General features: G+C 40.1%; 1 protein-coding gene and 1 non-coding gene across 2 annotated transcripts; one reads left to right on the top strand and one right to left on the bottom strand.

Annotated features, from left to right (window-relative positions):
- Window positions 1–5,911: 5,911 nt before the first annotated feature.
- Window positions 5,912–6,018, bottom strand: LOC140876890 (small nucleolar RNA R71). The gene has a single exon (XR_012149120.1). It is a non-coding gene; the product is annotated as a small nucleolar RNA R71 (small nucleolar RNA).
- Window positions 6,019–6,559: 541 nt separating this feature from the next.
- Window positions 6,560–10,669, top strand: LOC140874290 (uncharacterized). The gene is made up of 5 exons (XM_073277562.1): window positions 6,560–6,791; window positions 6,883–7,079; window positions 7,155–8,073; window positions 8,635–9,388; window positions 10,177–10,669. Exons 1-5 carry the CDS (start codon window positions 6,560–6,562, stop codon window positions 10,667–10,669), a joined length of 2,595 nt encoding a protein of 864 aa, XP_073133663.1.
- Window positions 10,670–19,884: the final 9,215 nt, after the last annotated feature.

The raw sequence follows: 19,884 nt of genomic DNA, 5'->3' as shown, positions 1-19,884 counted from the left end.
ATCAAAATTAACTTTGAAAACTTGTTAGTAAATTGAGAAGTAGCAGAAATAGAAACCAAAGTCATATTATGGAATTGTAATTGATAAAATAGAAAGTATTTACTACCATTTTTTATTGGCTTTATTTATGTCAAAGACTCAAAAACTTAATTAGAGTGATATAAAAGGTTATTACATATGGTCACCTTGTGAATTAAAATGATATGTTGGAATGTGATTAACTCATATTATATTTTTTTTTTACGTTTTCAGTCATTTCTCGATATGAACTGATAAGCATAACCAAGAGTCATGAAATCTGATAATACAAACAACTTAAATTGCAAATTTATAAACATATATACATATATATCATGACCAAGTTAGTTTTTTTTTTTTTTTTCACCAATTTAATTAATATTGACCAAACTCAAATCACTGGCCTAGTTGGGGTTGGGGTAGGGGAGCAGTACGGGTGCCTCCTTCCGGCGCAGCAGCGGCCGAAACAATTAGGGCAGTCACTGACTCACTGTAGTGACCCTGCATGGAATCACCTACTAACTGGCAACTAATAGCATGCATTAAACTTAATACAGCAAAATTCTTAACAGAGTAAAAACGTGCGGAAACATAATCCATAATTTACATAACAGCTTAGGAAAACATAACCAGACTTAAATCTGTAGTGATACAACCATATCGAAGAACTTAAAAGTAACCATTATACAGCTAAGCAAATCCTGCTGTATAAAATCCCCTAAAAAGCTCCGGCTTCTTAGTCCTGCCTCGAACTACCGGCTCCGTCCATCCTGCGACCTGCCTGTGGAATAGGGTGTCCAAGATAACAACTAGGACGTGAGCGCTAACGCCCAGTACATAGACATGAGTAAACATATGTATATGATGCATGCAACATGATGACTGGTAAAGGGTCATCTGAAAAGTCATGCTCATTACCGACGCCACATGAGTGCTGCCACCGCACGGATTAACCTCTGGGTGCAACCACACTCGTGAAGTACACCAGAGTAGTCAGACATAGATGTCCCCGCCGTCGCGGTACTCTCAATGACAGACTATCGAGTATACAGCTGAGCGGCTCTATAATCAGGTATAACAAGGTATAGGCTCAACGTGTATGTGCACATGATATATGAATATATAAAACGGTAAAACATACATCATGCCACATAATAATGCCAAATAAATGCAACATATAAACATGTATACTCGCTGGCAATCTCAGTCAATGTGTATGTACCTAACACCGAAGTCTGAACTAAGCTGAAAAAAGACAACCCCTAGCTGTCCTAGGTCAACTCCCGACCCGACCTGGTCTCAAGCCCAACCCGACCCGACCCGACCTGGCCTCTTGGTCCAACCTTGAGCTCTTCCTTCCCGAGCTATTCCTTCCCAAATTCCCGAGCTACTCTTTCCCGAGCTCCCGAGCTACTCTTTTCTGGGTAAAGATATGAAGTGAGATGGAAGTAATGTGAAAAATAACTGAATCCACAGCTCCTATTTATAGACAAATATTTGGGGTGATCGGGATTCTTGAGCTGACGTCGAGACGTCCGAGCTCCTATAAGTACGCCACGTATCAGATGCTTGAGCTGAGTCACTACCATTATTGACAGCTCATACTTAGGCGCCAACTGTCATTCATGCAAGCATCCACACACCTGCCTGCCTGTCCTGGAGGGTTCGGGCTTCCCTAATAGCAGTTTGGGATTCTCTAGAAGCAGGTCGGGATTCCTTAATAGCAGTTCGGGATTCCCTAGCAGCTTTTTAAACTTTCTTAGTAACGAAATTCCCTAACAGGCTAACAGCAGAATTCCCTAGCCGTAGAATCCCTAGCAAGAGAATTCCCTAGCTAAAGAATCCCTAGCTATATAATCCCTAGCAGCAGATTCCCTAGCTGCTCATGTTTCCCTAGCTGCTCATATTCCCTAGCTATATAATCCCTAGCAGCAGATTCCCTAGCTGCTCATGTTTCCCTAGCTGCTCATATTCCCTAGCTGCAGTTCAGCAGCTCAACAGTTCAGTAGTTTAGACTGGACCCTTAATCATGATTATCATATTATTATCTTAAAATGGAATCTGGGTTACTACATTCTCCCCACCTTTAGATATTTCGTCCGCGAAATAAAATCTAAAGACAAATTAAGATAATAATATGAAACAGAAAACCATGTTTTATTACAACAACGGTAATTACATCTTTACATGGTAATTAAAAGTACAAAGCAAACAACTCAGGATATTCTGCTCGCATATGGCTCTCAGTTTCCTAAGTTGCTTTCTCAACGCCTCGGCGCTGCCACTGTACTATCACAAGTGGTATAGTCTTGTTTCGAAGAACTTTCTCCTTCCTATCTAGAATACGGAGTGGTCGTTCAACATACGACAGATCTGGCTCTAGCTGAACTTCAGAAGACTGAATCACATGTGATTCATCAGCTATATACTGTCGAAGTAACGACACATGAAAAACATTATGTATACTGGAAAGAGATGGCGGTAACGCCAAACGATAAGCAACATCTCCGATCTTCTCCAGTATCTAGAAAGGTCCAATGAAACGAGGTGACAACTTTCCTTTCACACCGAATCTTATCACCTTCCTGAAAGGTGATACTCGCAAGAACACATATTCACCAGGCTCAAACTGCAATGGCCTGCGATGAATATTAGCATAACTGGCTTGTCTATCTTGAGCAGTTTTGATTCTCCGCTTGATCAAATCTACTTTGTCTACAATCTGCTACACCAACTCAGGACCCTCGACTTGTCGTTCTCCTACTTCATTCCAGAATAACGGAGTACGATACCGTCGACCATACAATGCCTCAAAAGGTTCCATATCAATACTACGATGATAACTGTTATTGTAAGCAAATTTGATCAAAGGTAGCTGATCCTACCAAGATAAACCAAAGTCCATGACAGAAGAACGTAACATATCCTCCAACGTACGAATCGTCCGTTCTGACTGCCCGTCAGTCTTCGGATGATATGCAGTACTTAAACTCAGAGTGGTACCCAATGCCTGCTGAAAACTACCCCAGAAACGTGAGGTAAATCGCGGGTCTCTATCACTGACTATGCTCACTGGAATTCCATGCAATCGCACTATCTCCTGGACATATAAGTGTGTCATGCGATCATAAGAATACTCCCGGTTGTAAGGAATGAAATGTGCTGATTTTGTCAAATGGTCAACAACGACCCAGATAGCATCACACTGACGCGAAGTCATAGGCAAGTGGGTGACAAAATCCATAGTTACATGCTCCCACTTCCATTCGGGAATCTCAAGATTCTGCAGTAATCCACCTGGTCGTTGGTGTTCAGCCTTGACCTGTTGACAAATCAAACATCTTGAAACAAATTGATATACACTCCGCTTCATCCCTTTCCACCAAAATCTAGTTCTCAAGTCCTTATTCATGCATATTGTCTTCATTCCACGTTCCCTGGTTTATTTGTAGGTACAATGAAGAAATCAAGACTTTGGAGCAAAAGAAGAGCCGCAAGAGAACTTATGAAGCAGCGATTGTACAAAAAAATTTAGTTATGATGCTAGAGAGATCCAAATTCGATCTTCACCGTTCAAAATGTGTATATGTTGTATATTAAAATTAAAAAATATCGATAAATATAACAAAAATAAATGCTTTTAAAAATGAAATGAAACTATAAAAAATTGAATTTGATTAAAATTTTCATTTGAGTTAAATTAATGCAAAGTAATATATTTTCCAATTTTAAGTTGAAAATAGAGTCTTGATCACCCAAAAAAAATAAAAAAAAAATAAAGATTGAGTCCTGAAATTAAAAATATATATATATAAATAATAGTGTGATGGAGATTGATAGGAGTCGTTTTTATGTGTTTTTATTGCTTGTTTTGTGTTTGTTTTGCTTTCGTTTCGTTTACATTTTGTCCGTTCTTTTCCATTCTTGTTCTTTATATTGTTTTATTATGTTCATATTCACTCCTCTGGTTTATCTATTTTTATGGCAGGAAATCACCAAGAAATGCCGATACTTGGTGGGAAGGTGATGCACAGTAGAGGCCATGCAGATAGAACAAGAAGAAAGGCAAAATTCTGGAAATGAAGAAGGGCGCGCGGGCGGCCACTATCTACCGCGCGGGCGCATACACGGTTGAGAAAAACAGTAGGTTGGGACTTTAGGAGGCGCCCGAGCGGCCATATTCTACCGCGCGGGCGCGGTCACGTATTTTTGAGACAGTAGCGCAAGGAATTTCGAGGCGCCCGAGCGGCCAATTTCTACCGCTCGGGCGCGTCGCGCAGTTTTTATTTTTTATTTTTTATTTTGAGAGTTTATTTCGGAGAGGATTCTGGGGAACTATAAATACAATTATTTCTTTAGTTTTTGAGGGTTACACGGGACGCATATCAGAAGACTACCGGCGGCTGAACGTTTGAGATTTCTCTTCTCCGTTGGGAGTTTTTCCTTTTCTTCTTCTTCTAAATTTTTATGTTGAACATCTTGGAGATTGAATTTTTGTAATGAATTCTAGTAGCTAAAAAATTATTTTGTTGGAATCGAGGGGATCCTAATCCCGAAGCACGGTAGTGTGATTGAATCACCGGACGTATTGGGAATTGATTTATGTTTATAATTGCTTTATCATGTTTTTCTTTCTATGTTGATGATTAGCTACCTTTAACATAGATTCGTAAATTATGAATTGCTGTCGAGAGATAGGTTTATAATTAGGACGAATGATATAATCCATGGACTTAAAATATGCATAGAGATATGGTATTTAGTACATGTTGATAGCCATAGACCACCAGGTTGAAAATTGTAGAATTCATAGAACGCAAAGCAATCAGTCGTGATAAATAATTAGAGAGATTTAATTATTTCACTGATTTGATTAGTTTGGCATCACCTCGAGAGAGAGTGTCAATGTTATAGGAACTTCTGTTAAATTTATAAGAATAAATTAAGTTCCAATCGTCCAGTTCAATTAGGGAAAAGGTGAACCGAAATTCCAACAAAATCATTTTGAATTGTTATTCTTCACTCTGAGATTTGTTGGCTTGGTTGTGAACTTTAAGTTTATTTATATTGAGTTTTTAATTTTAGATGTTAGTTAATTCACAAATCATTTTTTCGATACTTTGTGTAGTTAAAAATTGAAAAGACAAATTATTTTCGTTAGTCCCTGAGGACGATACTCGTACTCAGTACATTATATTATAACTTGAATCGTGCACTTGCAATTTATTCGAGCTTAATTGATAGATATATTTACGTTGATTTTTCGTGGTAGTATTTGCTCGATCAAGTTTTTGGCGCCGTTGCCGGGGACTAAATAGAATTTAATTTGTTTGATTTGATTTTTCTCTATTACAATTTTAATCATTCTTTTCCATCTGTGAACTGCAGGATCCTCTTGCAGTACATGCAACACTCACCTGAAGGACTATTGCCTTTTGATCCAGAAATCGACAGAACCTTTCACAGAAGAAGAAGGCAACAACAGCAAGAAATGGAAGGAGAACACGAACAAGAACCACCAGTTTACAAATCCATGATGGATCTTGCCTTACCAAATATTGAAGGTGCTCGACCAAGCATTATCCGGCCAACTGTAGCAGCGAATCACTTTGAGATAAAGCCGGCGATTCTTCAAATGGTTCAGAACACGCTTCAATTTGGTGGAAGTGTCATTGATGAACCCTATGTGCATCTCACAAATTTTTTAGAAATTTGTGATACATTCAAGATACAGGGAGTTTCAGATGACGCTATTCGTTTGCGTTTATTCCCTTTTTCACTACGAGACAAGGCGAAAGCATGGCTAACGAATTTACCTGCAGGTTCCATCATAACTTGGGATGATCTGGCTAAAGCTTTCCTCACCAAATACTTCCCACCAACGAAGTCAATGAAGCTGAGAGCAGACATCACAACTTTTTCCCAAGGTGAACAGGAAACATTTTATGAAGCATGGGAACGCTACAAGGATCTACTGAGGAGATGTCCACACCACCAATTACCAGACGGTCTTGTGGTACAAACTTTTTACTATGGACTTTCTCATTCAAATCGTACCATGTTAGATGCAGCTGCAGGTGGGAATCTACTGCGAAAGTCGTCGGATGATGGTTATGAATTAATCGAGGAAATGGCAACCAGTAGCTATCATCCTCAATCTGAAAGGAGTGGGGCCCAAAAATCAACTGGAATTCATCAAGTTGAAGCATTCACATCTGTGGCTGCTCAACTTGAAGTCATGAACAAAAGGATCGAGGAACTGAGTGTAGGACATTCGGCAATGCGAGTGCAAGAAGTATGGTGTGAAAAATGCGGTGCAGAGCATTTCACGAAAGACTGTCAAACATTCTCTCAACCAGAGGGAGTTATGGCAAGCCACATGGGAAATCAGAATCGCCCCAGGAATGACCCATTTTCGAATTCATACAATCCAGGGTGGAGACAACATCCGAATTTTTCATGGGGTGGACAGAATAATAAGCCGTATGGAAATTAGAATTACAGCAGGCATCCTCAAGAGGAGAAATCAAGCTTGGAGCAGATGATGCAGAAATTTATATCATCTACTGAAACCCGTATGCAGAATCAAGATGCATCGATCAAAAATCTGGAGAATCAAATAGGTCAATTGGCCAAATCAATTTCCAGCAGAGATCAGGGTACTTTGCCAAGCGACACTGATAAGAATCCGAAGGAACAGGTGAAAGCAATTGAATTAAGGAGTGGAAAGACGGTCGAGCCTGAACAAAAAAGCGAGAAAGAGCCCGAAACGGGTACAAAAAAAAACTTCAGGTAAGTCATCTATCTCAACACCACCACCCACTTCACAATCAAAAATCGTTGTGCCACCACCTTTTCCTGCAGCTCTTAAGAAGGCCAAGCTAGACTCTCAGTTTGGTAAATTTTTAGAAGTGTTCAAGAAATTGAACATCAATATACCCTTCGCCGATGCACTGATGCAAATGCCAAGCTATGCGAAATTCTTGAAGGAAATCCTCTCTAACAAGAGGAAATTGGAGGAGCATGCAATGATAAGTCTGACAGAAAATTGCTCGGCACTGGTGCAGAACAAAATCCCACAAAAGAAAAAGGATCCAGGGAGTTTCTCTATCCCTTGTGTAATTAATGATGTTCAGTTTCATAAGGCTTTGTGTGATTTGGGTGCAAGTATAAATTTAATGCCTTACTCTGTTTTCAGGAAATTGAGCTTGGGAGAACCAAAGTCCACCAGAATGTCTTTACAACTGGTGGACAGGTCCATCAAATATCCACGGGGTATTATCGAGGACGTGCTTGTGAAAGTGGACAAATTCATCTTCCCCGTGGACTTCATGGTGTTAGATATGGAAGAAGATCTGGACATGCCACTCATCTTAGGAAGACCTTTCCTGGCAACAGGAAAAGCACTTATAGATGTTCAGAAGGGAGAGCTGTTGTTGAGAGTGGGAGAGGAGAAAATTTCTTTTGACGTTTTTAATTCTTTGAAATTTTCTCAGAATAATGAAGAATGTTTTCAGTTAGATGTAGTAGACTCACTCTTATTTGATTATGTGCAGGATAATTTTCAGGAACCGTTAGAGGCTGCACTTGTATCTGAACAGTTGGGCGACCTCAGTGACGGAGTAGAAGAGATGACCGCATACTTGAATGACAACCAGTCATGGAAAAGAGGTGGAAAGCTTAGACTTGAAGACCTTGGTGACCGAAAGGATTTAGTTCTTCAGAAACCAAGCATTGAGGAACCACCTACTGTGGAATTGAAACCATTACCCATTCATCTTAAATACATGTTTTTAGGTGAGAACGATAAGTTACCTGTCATAATATCTTCTTCTTTGACAGGTGAGATGGAGGACAAACTAATGGAGGTGCTTAAGAAACACAAGAGTGTGTTTGCTTGGAAAGTGGCGGATATCAAAGGAATCAATCCATCCATATGCATGCACAAGATTTTAATGGAAGAGAGCATCAACCCATTAGTCCAACCACAGAGGAGACTAAACCCAAAGATGCAGGAAGTTGTGAAAGCTGAAACGATCAAACTGTTGGACGCAGGTATCATTTATCCTATTTCTGATAGTCCGTGGGTGAGTTCAGTGCAGTGTGTACCAAAGAAAGGGGGGATAACTGTCATAAAGAATGAGAATAATGAATTAATACCTACTAGGACAGTTACGGGTTGGCGTGTGTGCATAGATTATAGAAAATTAAATGACGCAACCCGTAAGGATCATTTTCCCCTCCCGTTCATTGATCAAATGCTAGAAAGATTGGCTGGGTATGAATTTTACTGTTTTTTAGATGGGTACTCAGGATACAATCAAATAGCGATTGCACCTGAAAACCAGGATAAAACGACTTTTACCTGCCCATATGGTACGTTTGTCTACAGACGTATGCCTTTCGGATTATGTAACGCTCCTGCTACTTTTCAGAGATGTATGACTGCTATTTTTCATGATATGGTCGAAAATTTTCTAGAAATTTTCATGGATGATTTTTCTATTTTCGGTCAATCTTTTGATGCATGTCTGCATAACTTAAATTCTGTGTTGATGAGATGCGAGGAGACCAATTTGGTGCTTAACTGGGAGAAGTGTCACTTCATGGTGACAGAAGGTATAGTGTTGGGTCACAGAATTTTTGAACAGGGGATCGAGGTGGACAAGGCTAAGGTGCACGTTATTCAAAATCTACCTCTACCTACAACAGTAAAGGGAGTTAGAAGCTTCCTCGGACATGCTGGTTTTTATCGGCGATTTATTAAAGACTTTTCAAAAATTGCCAAACCTCTGTCCTCTTTGCTCATGAAAGATGCCCCTTTTGATTTTGATTCGAATTGTTTGCAGGCCTTTGAGGTGTTGAGAGAAAGACTGGTGACTGCGCCAGTATTGACATCGCCGAACTGGGAGCTTCCATTTGAAGTAATGTGCGATGCTAGTGATTCTGCTGTTGGTGCGGTACTTGGCCAACGAATAGACAAGGTATTCCGAACCATCTACTACGCTAGTAAGACTCTTAATGAAGCTCAGCTCAATTATGCCACCACTGAAAAAGAGTTGCTAGCTGTAGTATTTGCACTAGACAAATTTCATTCGTACCTTGTGCTTTCAAAAATCACAGTCTACACAGATCACTCTGCTATTAAACACCTGTTGGCAAAGAAAGATGCGAAACCTAGACTGATTAGGTGGATCCTGCTTTTGCAAGAATTTGATTTAGAGATCAGGGATAAGAAAGGTGTTGAAAATGTAGTAGCTGATCATCTGTCTAGATTAGAATGCATTACTGATGATGCACAAAATGAAGTAAAGGATATAGATGATTGGTTCCCTGATGAAAAACTTTTCGCCATAGAGAGTTCACCATGGTATGCACATTTTGCTAATTTTCTGGTCACAAGCACACTCTCACATAATCTATCGTTCCATCAGAAGAAAATTTTTTTATCGGATGTCAAGCACTATTTTTGGGAGGAACCATTTTTGTTTAAAATATGTGCTGACTCAATGATTCGGAGATGTGTGGCGGAAGGAGAAATGCAAAGCATCCTCAGTCATTGTCATGATCGTGAGGTAGGTGGCCATACTGGGCCAATCAAAACTGCAGCGAAGTACTGGAATGTGGGTTCTATTGGCCCGACCTTTTTAAGGATGCGCGCCGGTATGTTTTAGCTTGTGATAGATGTCAGCGGACAGGTAATATCTCTAACCAAAATGAAATGCCTATGAATAATATCATTGAGTGTGAGATATTCGATGTTTGGGGAATCGACTTTATGGGACCATTTCCACCTTCTTTGACGAAAAAATACATTTTGGTCGCAGTCGATTATGTTTCAAAATGGGTAGAGGCTGAAGCTTTTGCAATAAATGATGCACAGGTTGTACTAAAATTTTTGAAGAAAAATATTTTTAATCGGTTTGGTACACCCCGTGCAATCATTAGTGATGGTGGCACCCACTTTTGCAATAAACTTTTTGACAAAATTTTAAAGAAATATGGTGTCAAGCATAAGGTATCTACCCCATATCATCCCCAGACCAGTGGCCAAGTGGAAGTGTCCAATCGAGAGATCAAACAGATCCTAGAGAAAAGTGTGAGTACTAATCGGAAGGATTGGGCACTTGAAATTGATGATGCCTTATGGTCCTATAGGACGGCATTTAAAACCCCTATCGGCACTTCCCCTTATAGATTATTATTTGGAAAGGCATGCCATTTACCTGTTGAATTAGAGCATAGAGCATTTTGGGCTATTAAGACTCTAAACTATGAATTTGCTGCTGCAGGTGAAAAAAGATTGTTGGAGCTAAATCAACTGGAAGAATTCCGCGACAATGCATATGACATGGCGGTTTCGTACAAGGAACGGACAAAGAGAATACATGATAGGCGTATTCGTCAACGGGAATTCAAGGAAGGAGAGGCTGTGTTGCTGTTCAACTCCCGGTTAAGACTATTTCCCGGGAAACTGAAGTCTAGATGGTCTGGGCCCTATAAGATCACCAGGGTGTATCCATCAGGGGCCATAGAGATCAAAGATGCCCGCAACGAGTCGTTCACAGTCAATGCTCAAAGGTTAAAACACTATGTGGGGGGTGATGTGGATTCCACGCCAGTCATCACCACATTGACTGACCAAGACTAGTTTGGAGAGGGTGAAAAGTCAAGCTCTCGACTTTAAATTGAGAATTACATTCTACTTTCCCTTTTATTTATTCGCGTTTTTGTTCATTTTAGTTCAAGTGTTAGAATTTTTAGTTAATTTCCTGTCTTTCTCGAGTTGAGTTCTGTTTTAAAAATTTTTTGGAAAAATGGGGTGCGCTCGCGCGGCAGTTTTCTGCCGCCCGCGCACCCAACTCTCTGTTAAAAAAATTTTTGGAAAAAAGGGGGTGCGCTCGCGCGGCAGTTTTCTGCCGCCCGCGCACCCAACCCTCTGTCATAATTTTTTTTTTTAAAAAAAAGGGTATGCGCCCGCGCGACACTTTTCTACCGCGCGGGCGCCTCGCGCAAAATCAGAAATTTAAAACACCCGATTCCTTCTTCCCTTCTTTATTTTCTCTCTTTCCTTTCTCTCTAACCCTAATTCCTTCACAACCGCCATCTCTCTCACTCTCAATTTCTTCTTCTTTTCTCAATTTCGCAGGTAATTCACTCGATTTCTCACATCTCTCGACATGGCGCCAAAGAAACAGAATATTGCCACCTCTAGGGCCAACCCATCCCACTTAATAGATGGGAAATTTATTTCTGAAGAAGTAAAGACACGTTATGAGGAAGCCAAGGCCGCTAGGAATCCCATTCCGGAGTAAGGAATTGATCTTTCTGAAAACCGCACCGCCTCCCTTGGCGCCGTAGCCGGGGATGGGCCGAGTTTTGCCGCCAACCTGTCGCGGCATTAGTCCCCTTGGTCCGTGAATTTTACGCCAACGCTGCCGAGCGTACCGATAGCACTACCTTCGTGCGGGGTAAGATGGTTTCTTTTACTCCCGCTGCTATTAATGCGTTATTGCAAACTCCGGAAGTAGATGATAGCCAATTTCAGGCTTTTAAGGCCAATCCGGATTATAATGAAATTTCGAATGAGTTGTGCTATGAAGCTAATGTGTGGAAGGCTTCGGTGAAGTTCATATCTTTTAAGGAGAAAAATTTGCGGCTGGAACCGGCCTTGTGGTATGCTTTTATGACCCACAGGTTGATGCCGGTGTCCCATACACATGTTGTGACAATGAGCAGGGCGGTGCTTCTCTATGCTGTGCACAAACAATGGCCGATTAATGTTGGACAAATTATCAACCAAGAGTTGTACACTTCCATTCGCACGTCCAACATTTCAATTTTCTTTCCGACCATTGTTTCTTTACTGTGTGTGCAAGCTGGTGTCCCATACAAGGACACAGAAGAATGGTTGCACCCAATGCAGACAGTGGATAACACAATTCTGAAAGCAAAACACGCCTTCCGCGTACGTGTTGGAGAACTACGATCAGATCAATCAGAATTGATACCCAGTGCAGCGGAAGTTTAAAAATTTTATATGGAACGATTCCATAATGGGTATCAAAACTTTTACGATTAAATTGTGTGTGTAAAAATTAAATAACAATTATAAAATTTTTACCTTTAATCTCGAATCGACACCAACAGATTTCTCTGCTCTTGTTGTATATCCCTGGAACTGATGGACGAACTGTTCTTCAATCAGGTCCACAAACGGATATTCAATCCCTCTGATAGATTGCACTAGAAAATCTATCAGAAGTTTCTACGAAGAGATTAACGAATTTGATCCGTTAAACCAGACTGTAATTCAAAATCACAGGCTGGATTTTTCTCTAGTAGACAGGGAAGGGGGCGGCCACTCTTGTTAGAAAAATACTTAGGTTTTCGAAAATTGTGACCTTGTTGTGTGTAATTTCTGTACTGCAATAACTTATTTATAATGTAGGCCACTAACAGCTTAGGGCCCATTAGTCATAAGTTCAAGCCCGACAAGCAAAGCCCGCATGTTCAGATATTAATATAAAATTCATCGTGACTCCGATTGATAAACCGATTTCACCAATGTGCACAGAAACCATTTCTGCACCTTTTAAAGTCAAGATAAATTTTTCTGAATCCGAATTCAGTGATTTCCAAAAATGGTCATCCCTATGTCATTTTAGGAAATCTTACTCCTCTACTCTTAAATAAGAAGTCCAACTTCTTCGTTCATTAAATTTAACTCTTTAAATTTAACTATCTCAACGGGGATTAAAAATCCATTACACTGTGTGACCCTCAATGGTTCAGGGATACAGCTATCCGTGGGCTCACAACTCCTTGTGACTCGGAACAACAATTTCCGACTTGCCCATCGAATCATGGTATGAGCGCCTAGCAACATCGCCCCATGATTCCCTAGGTATCACTGATAGTGCCTACAAGAACCAGTAGATTTTGGTTAGCGTACAGTACGGTCCCTTCATCCATATATCCCGATCGAATCAACAACCATTGGTATATCGAGAGTCGCTCGAGATTCGATAACTATGCAATACATCTTGAAGATCAAATAGTGACATCGCATGTGCTACTAAGAAACCATTTCTTAAATCACATCATGTACTCTGGCCAGAGATTCGTCACACTAATATCTCCTCAGATCGCATAGGATATCCACACTCGCAAGTATGTGGTGAATCCTTGACAACAAAGCATCGACTCCTATATGTATTGTAACTGTACCCAATCCCGACACCTGATGACCCCAATAGAGTCGGTAAACGAGTCAAAGCACAGTACTAGCATATAGAGTCTCAATGATGTCTCAAGTAGTAAGGACTAATGGTGTACAACCAAAACCGCGGACTTTATCCACTCGATAAGTGATAACCACTTGGAAAGTCCGGATAGGGTAGTTCGATCATTCATCATATGAATATCCATTTGCATGCTTCGAACATCTCCATGTTCCTTACCAATGAAACGTGGTACTCGGCATCACAAATGCTAGTCTCAAGCTCGAGCGATCCTTATCCTTATTATCGTACGACTCAATCGACTAGGAACATTTTAGAATATACAGTGACTATAAGATGTGTTTCATGATAGACATCTCCATGTTCTACCACATCTTACATACACTATAGTATATTCAAGGTCTTTATCAAAACAACAATAGTATATCACAATATCACAATATGAAGAAAGATAAAGTCATTGCCATTAATAAAAGTGTAAATAATATTAAACAAAAGATTGTTTATACAAAGAGTCATCAAAGCCCTTAGCCACAAGTTGGCTCACCGGGCACCCACTCTTTCAATCTCCCACTTGCCCTATAGCCAACTAGTCATACTACGTAGACCCATTGCTTCGCGATGTTTGTCAAATAATGGTCCTGGCAAGGGCTTAGTAAGTGGATCAGCGATATTGTCTGCAGAGGCCACTCTTTCGACAGTGATGTCTCCTCTTTCCACAATCTCCCGGATGATGTGGTATTTCCTCAGTACATGTTTGGATCTTTGATGAGACCTTGGTTCCTTTGCCTGAGCAACGGCACCCATGTTGTCACAGTACACCGGGACTGGACCAACAACTTCAGGAATGACGCCCAACTCTTGGACGAAATTCCTCATCCAAACGGCCTCTTTAGCAGCAGCTGATGCTGCAATGTATTCTGCTTCAGTGGTGGAATCCGCTGGTGTCCTGCTTGGAACTCTTCCAAGAGACAGCACCGTCATTGAGCATGAACACAAATCCAGAGGTTGACTTCGAGTCATCCACGTCACTTTGGAAGCTAGAGTCGGTATAGCCTTCCAATTTTAGTTCTCTTCCTCCATATACCATGAACATATTCTTAGTTCTTCGTAAGTACTTAAGAATGTCCTTCACGGCTTTCCCATGCATTTGACCGGGATTAGCTTGATATCTGCTCGTGACACTCAGAGCAAATGCTACGTCCGGTCTGGTAGATATCATCCCATACATGATACTACCTATGGCTGACGCATATGGTACATGTGTCATTTTCTCTATCTCTTCATCAGTCTTGGGACACATAGACTTGGATAGAGAAACTCCATGACACATGGGTAGATGTCCTCTCTTGGACCCATCCATTGAAAACCGTTTCAATATGGTGTCGATGTAGGTTGATTGAGTGAGTCCTATCATTCTCTTAGATCTATCTCTATAGATCTGTATCCCAAGAATATAGGATGCCTCACCCAAATCCTTCATCGAGAATCTACCTGATAACCATATCTTTGTTGACTGCAACATCCCTACATCATTTCCAATGAGTAAGATGTCATCAACATAAAGTACTAAGAATGTCACAGCATCCTTAACTACTTTCTTGTACACGCATGGTTCCTCCGGGTTCTTGATGAAACCAAAATCCTTTATTGTTTCATCAAATTTCTGGTTCCAACTTCTTGATGCTTGTTTTAGACCATAAATTGATCTCTGAAGCTTGCATACCTTATGCTCGCTTCCCATAGATGTGAACCCCTCAGGCTGCTTCATATAGATTTCTTCCTTAATGTCTCCATTAAGAAAAGCAGTCTTCACATCCATTTGCCATATCTCATAGTCATACCATGCAGCTATGTCAATAAGGATTCTTATGGACTTGAACATTGCAACTGGCGAAAAGGTTTCATCATAGTCAACTCCTTGTCTTTGAGTATAACCTTTTGCCACCAATCGCGCCTTGTAGGTCAATACCTTACCATCAGGCCCAAGCTTTCTCTTGTAGATCCATTTACACCCTATTGGAACAATTCCATCGGGAGGATCTACTAAAGACCAAACTTGGTTTGTATGCATCGAATCTATTTCCGACTGCATAGCTTCAAGCCATAAATTTGAATCCGCATCAAAAATTGCTTCCTTGAAGTTTCTTGGATCACATCCAACATCGGGTTCATCTTGATCCCCTTCAAGAAGAAGACCATATCGAATAGGAGGTCTAGAAGTCCTCTCGGATATTCTAGTTATAGGCGTGTCCAGCAATGGTTCCTGAGGTGTAGGATTGTTATTTTGTATTTCGGGTTCTTCTCGAATTTCTTCGAGTTCCATCATCTCGCCTTTCTTATCCAATAAGAACTCCTTTTCCAAGAAGGTGGCATTCCTTGAAACAAACACCTTTGTTTCAGCAGGATAATAGAAATAATATCCGATTGAATTCTTCGGATACCCTACAAAATAACATAAGCTGGATCGACTATCCAACTTATCTCCCACTGTCCGCTTCACGTAAGCAGGACATCCCCAAATCCTCAAGTACGAATACTTAGGAGCTTTGCCATTCCATAACTCGTATGGTGTTTTGTCCACTGCTTTAGTGTGGACGTTGTTCAACAACAATACCGCCGTTTCAAGCGCATAGCCCCAAAACGAAGGTGGAAGCTCAGTGAAGCTCATCATGGACCGAACCATGTCCAACAAAGTTCGATTACGACGCTCCGATACACCATTAAGCTGTGGTGTCATAGGAGGAGTCCACTGAGAGAGAATCCCATTCTCTCTTAGATAGTCCAAAAACTCGGTACTCAAGTATTCTCCACCTCGATCCGATCGAAGTGCTTTAATACTTTTACCTAGCTTGTTTTCTACTTCAGCCTTGAATTCTTTGAACTTTTCAAATGCTTCAGACTTATATTTCATTAAATATAAATACCCATACCTTGAATAATCATCAGTAAAGGTAATGAAGTAGGTGTGGCCATATTGAGTCCCAACTCTAAATGGACCACAAACATCTGTATGGATCAAATCCAACAGATTTTGACTACGTTCAGGTTTCCCCTTAAAAGGAGATTAAGTCATTTTTCCTTTTAGGCAGGATTCACAAGTAGGTAGAGAGTTAATATCAGACATATCAAACATGCCCTCTCCCACTAGCTTGTTCATCCTCCTTGAGGAAATATGACCTAGCCTAGCGTGCCAAAGGTTTGCCGGGTTTTTGGCTATCGATTTTCCTTTTGTTTGTTGTTGCCGGTTTATCAACATAATTTATTGGAACGTCTTTTAGTTTTAAGTTGTATAGATCATTTTTAAGTTGTCCATTTCCAATTAAACATTCATTCTTGTAAATATTGCAAATCCCATTCACAAAATTGCAAGAATAACCATCTCTATCAAGCATAGAAACAGAAATAATGTTTTTAATCAAATCCGGAACAAATAAAACATCTCTTAAAAGTAACTTAAAACCGTTCTGCAAAATTAAATAAACATCTCCCACGGCTTTTGCTTCAACTCTGGAACCATTTCCGAGCCTCAGCTGGGTCTCACCCATCCTAAGCCTGCGACTTCTTGTCATCACCTGCAAATCATTGCAAATGTGAGATCCACATCCGGTATCCAATACCCAAGAAGTAGTATTAAGTGAAACATTTATTTCAATATAGAACATACCCTTCGCAGTTCGCAACTGCTCTAGATATTCCTTGCAGTTACGCTTCCAATGACCGGGCTTCTTGCAGTAATGGCAAACATCCTTGGATTTTTCCATGTTTGAAGCCTTTGTCTTGTACTTCTTCTCGGGTTCGATTTTCTTGGGTGGGGCAGAACGTTTCTTACCCTTTGTACTTGGCCCCTTCTTAGTAAAAGAAGAGGAGCCCACCAAGAAAGCCGGTTTATCCTTCTTTAATGTGGATTCATATGTCACAAGCATATTGACCATCTCTTCAAGGGAGGCCTCTATTTTGTTCATATTGAAATTTACCACAAATCCGTCAAACGAAGAAGGAAGAGACAGAAGTAGTAAGTCCACGTTGAGTTCATGCTCCAACACCAAATCAAGGGTTACCAACTTCTGTATGAGCCAAATCACTCGTACCCCATGATCACGGACCGAAGTCCCTTCACGCATGCGACACGTCATTAGCTCCTTTACAGTAGCGAACCTTTCAGCCCTAGATTGAGCCCCAAAAAGTTCCTTGAGTTGAACGTGAATGTCAGCAGCATTCACGGTGTCCTCAAATCGCCTCTGGAGTTCATCAGACATCGAGGCTTGCATATAGCATTTGGTCTTGATATCATGGTCCCACCATGTATCAAGCTTGGCTAACTCCTCCGGACTTACGTCAGCTGGTGCTTCCTTTGGAGGAGATTTTTCTAACACGTAGAGCATCTTCTCCGAAGTCAAGACAATCTTCAACTTACGGAACCATTCCGTATAGTTTGCGCCAGTCAACTTATTTTGTTCGAGGATCGAGAAAAGTGGATTACGTGAATTCATCGTATGAAATACTGAAAAGAAACAGACAAATATCAGTGATTGTTTAAGCAATTTACTAAGACATAAAATAGGCGAAATTTATTTTATGAATCTCACTCCCACTATTTTAACGATTTCACTACCCTCTAGTGAAAACGGGAAACTGTTTTCCTTAGTGAGAACATGGAGTCCAATTGACAAACTTATAGTCCCGAATAATATCAGCCAACCATAATTTTTAAAAGGTAGAGCCCAATTGCTTCCAAAGAAACCTCCACGTTTTTACCTCATGTCCAATAAGGGCCTAATAATATGACGCCGATTATTGTGACATGTCAAGATGACCCATAAATATTAAGTTGTGATGGACGGTCGCCATGTGGATCCCCCAATAATATGAGCCGACCCCATGGGAGTTCCACCCAACTTACAACATGTGTCGATCCAATGTACAGCTTTCCGACGAACGGGCCCCCCCAATAATATGAGCCGGACCGTATCCGCGGGTAGCATCTCATACATTGATCGTTGATGGAAGGTAGGAACATTTAAACAAATTTAAATTTCCTTTATTTATCTTGATATCAATTTTAAATCATATTTAAAATGAGGGATTTTTAATTATAAAAATTTGTCTCATCATTTTTTAAAATTTTTTGTATGCTTGCCGGATTCACACAATTATGTCTAAAACATGCATACAACTATAATATCACATATTATATAGGATGATCGATTCCATTTCTAATCGACCCGTGGTTGCCAATCACGAGTCTTAGTCCAATCCTAGGTAATATGCAGTATGCAATGCAATCCTATTACATTTGCTTCCAATTTACATTTCTTCTGTCTTTATTGTCTGCTGGGCCCACCTCCATCTTCAAATCTTGATCTCCCACTAAATCTAATGTATTTACAATAAATAACAATGACAAGTAGGGGATACATTTTTAAGGGGTGGGAACGGGCCATAAACCAAGCCCACTTTTATTACATATGACATTCATATTGGGACATAAACCAGGCCCATTAATAAAACCAACAACAATAAAAACAAATGTAAATTCCTAACATACACCTACAAAATTGGTCATGGCAATCGATCATCCTTATCCAATAACATTTAATTCAAAATTAATTTATTGGATAACATGCAATGGCAATTTAAATTTAAAAGGATAAAATCATATTTCATACATAAAATCTTATTTTACATACCAAATCATATTTTATCTTTTTATCAAATAAAATCATATTTTATCTATAAAATCCAATTTTATACATAAAATCATATTTTATCAATATATCCATAAGATCATATCTTATCATCAATTGTACCAAAAATAATTAATTTCAAAATTCAATTTAAGGATAAAATATTAAAATTTTCCAAAAATTCAAATTTATCCAAAAATCAATTTTAAAATTTCCGGACTCGAACAATTCGATCCGGCGCCTCGTGGACCAATCAAAAACGATTTTCGATCGGACCAAAAATAGAATTTTAACATATTAAAATTTAATTTAAAAATTAAAAAATAATTTTTCCCGCGGGCCGCCCGGGACATTCCCGGGCCGGGCAGCCCGGCTGCCCCTAGGGCAGCGACGATCGCTGCCCTGGGCAGCGATCACATCGCTGCCCATGGGCAGCGCCGAGCGCTGCCCTGCGCAGCTCTGTGCAGCGCGGGGCAGCGACGATCGCTGCCCCTGCCCCAGGCAGCGATCTAATCGCTGCCCGGGTTTTTGCCCGAAAAAAAAAATTTTATTTTTAAAATATTTATTTTGTTTCAAAAACCGAGGCCTAAAAAAATTTTTTTGTACAATCGATTAAATTTAATCGCTTGATCTGAGCAACCTGTTTCTGATACCGCTGTTGGAGAACTACGATCAGATCAATCAGAATTGATACCTAGTGCAGCGGAAGTTTAAAAATTTTATATGGAACGATTTCATAATGGGTATCAAAACTTTTACGATTAAATTGTGTGTGTAAAAATTAAATAACAATTATAAAATTTTTACCTTTAATCTCGAATCGAGATTTTGGACACCAACAGATTTCTCTGCTCTTGTTGTATATCCCTGGAACTGATGGACGAACTGTTCTTCAATCAGGTCCACAAACGGATATTCAATCCCTCTGATAGATT

Source organism: Henckelia pumila, chromosome 1, assembly GCF_033568475.1.
Source record: "Henckelia pumila isolate YLH828 chromosome 1, ASM3356847v2, whole genome shotgun sequence".
Taxonomy (NCBI): domain Eukaryota; kingdom Viridiplantae; phylum Streptophyta; class Magnoliopsida; order Lamiales; family Gesneriaceae; genus Henckelia; species Henckelia pumila.
Note: the sequence above shows the minus strand (reverse complement) of the source record. Positions and strands in the feature narration are given on the sequence as shown.

What these genes read in the sequence shown, in the direction of transcription:
- LOC140874290 (XM_073277562.1), top strand. Translation starts at nt 6,560, where the DNA reads ATGATGCAGAAATTTATATCATCTACTGAAACCCGTATGCAGAATCAA. An exon ending in CGAGAAAGAGCCCGAAACGG is followed by an intron (nt 6,792 to 6,882) that starts GTACAAAAAAAA and finishes CTTTTCCTGCAG; the next exon opens with CTCTTAAGAAGGCCAAGCTA. An exon ending in GCCATAGAGAGTTCACCATG is followed by an intron (nt 9,389 to 10,176) that starts GTATGCACATTT and finishes ATGGTCCTATAG; the next exon opens with GACGGCATTTAAAACCCCTA.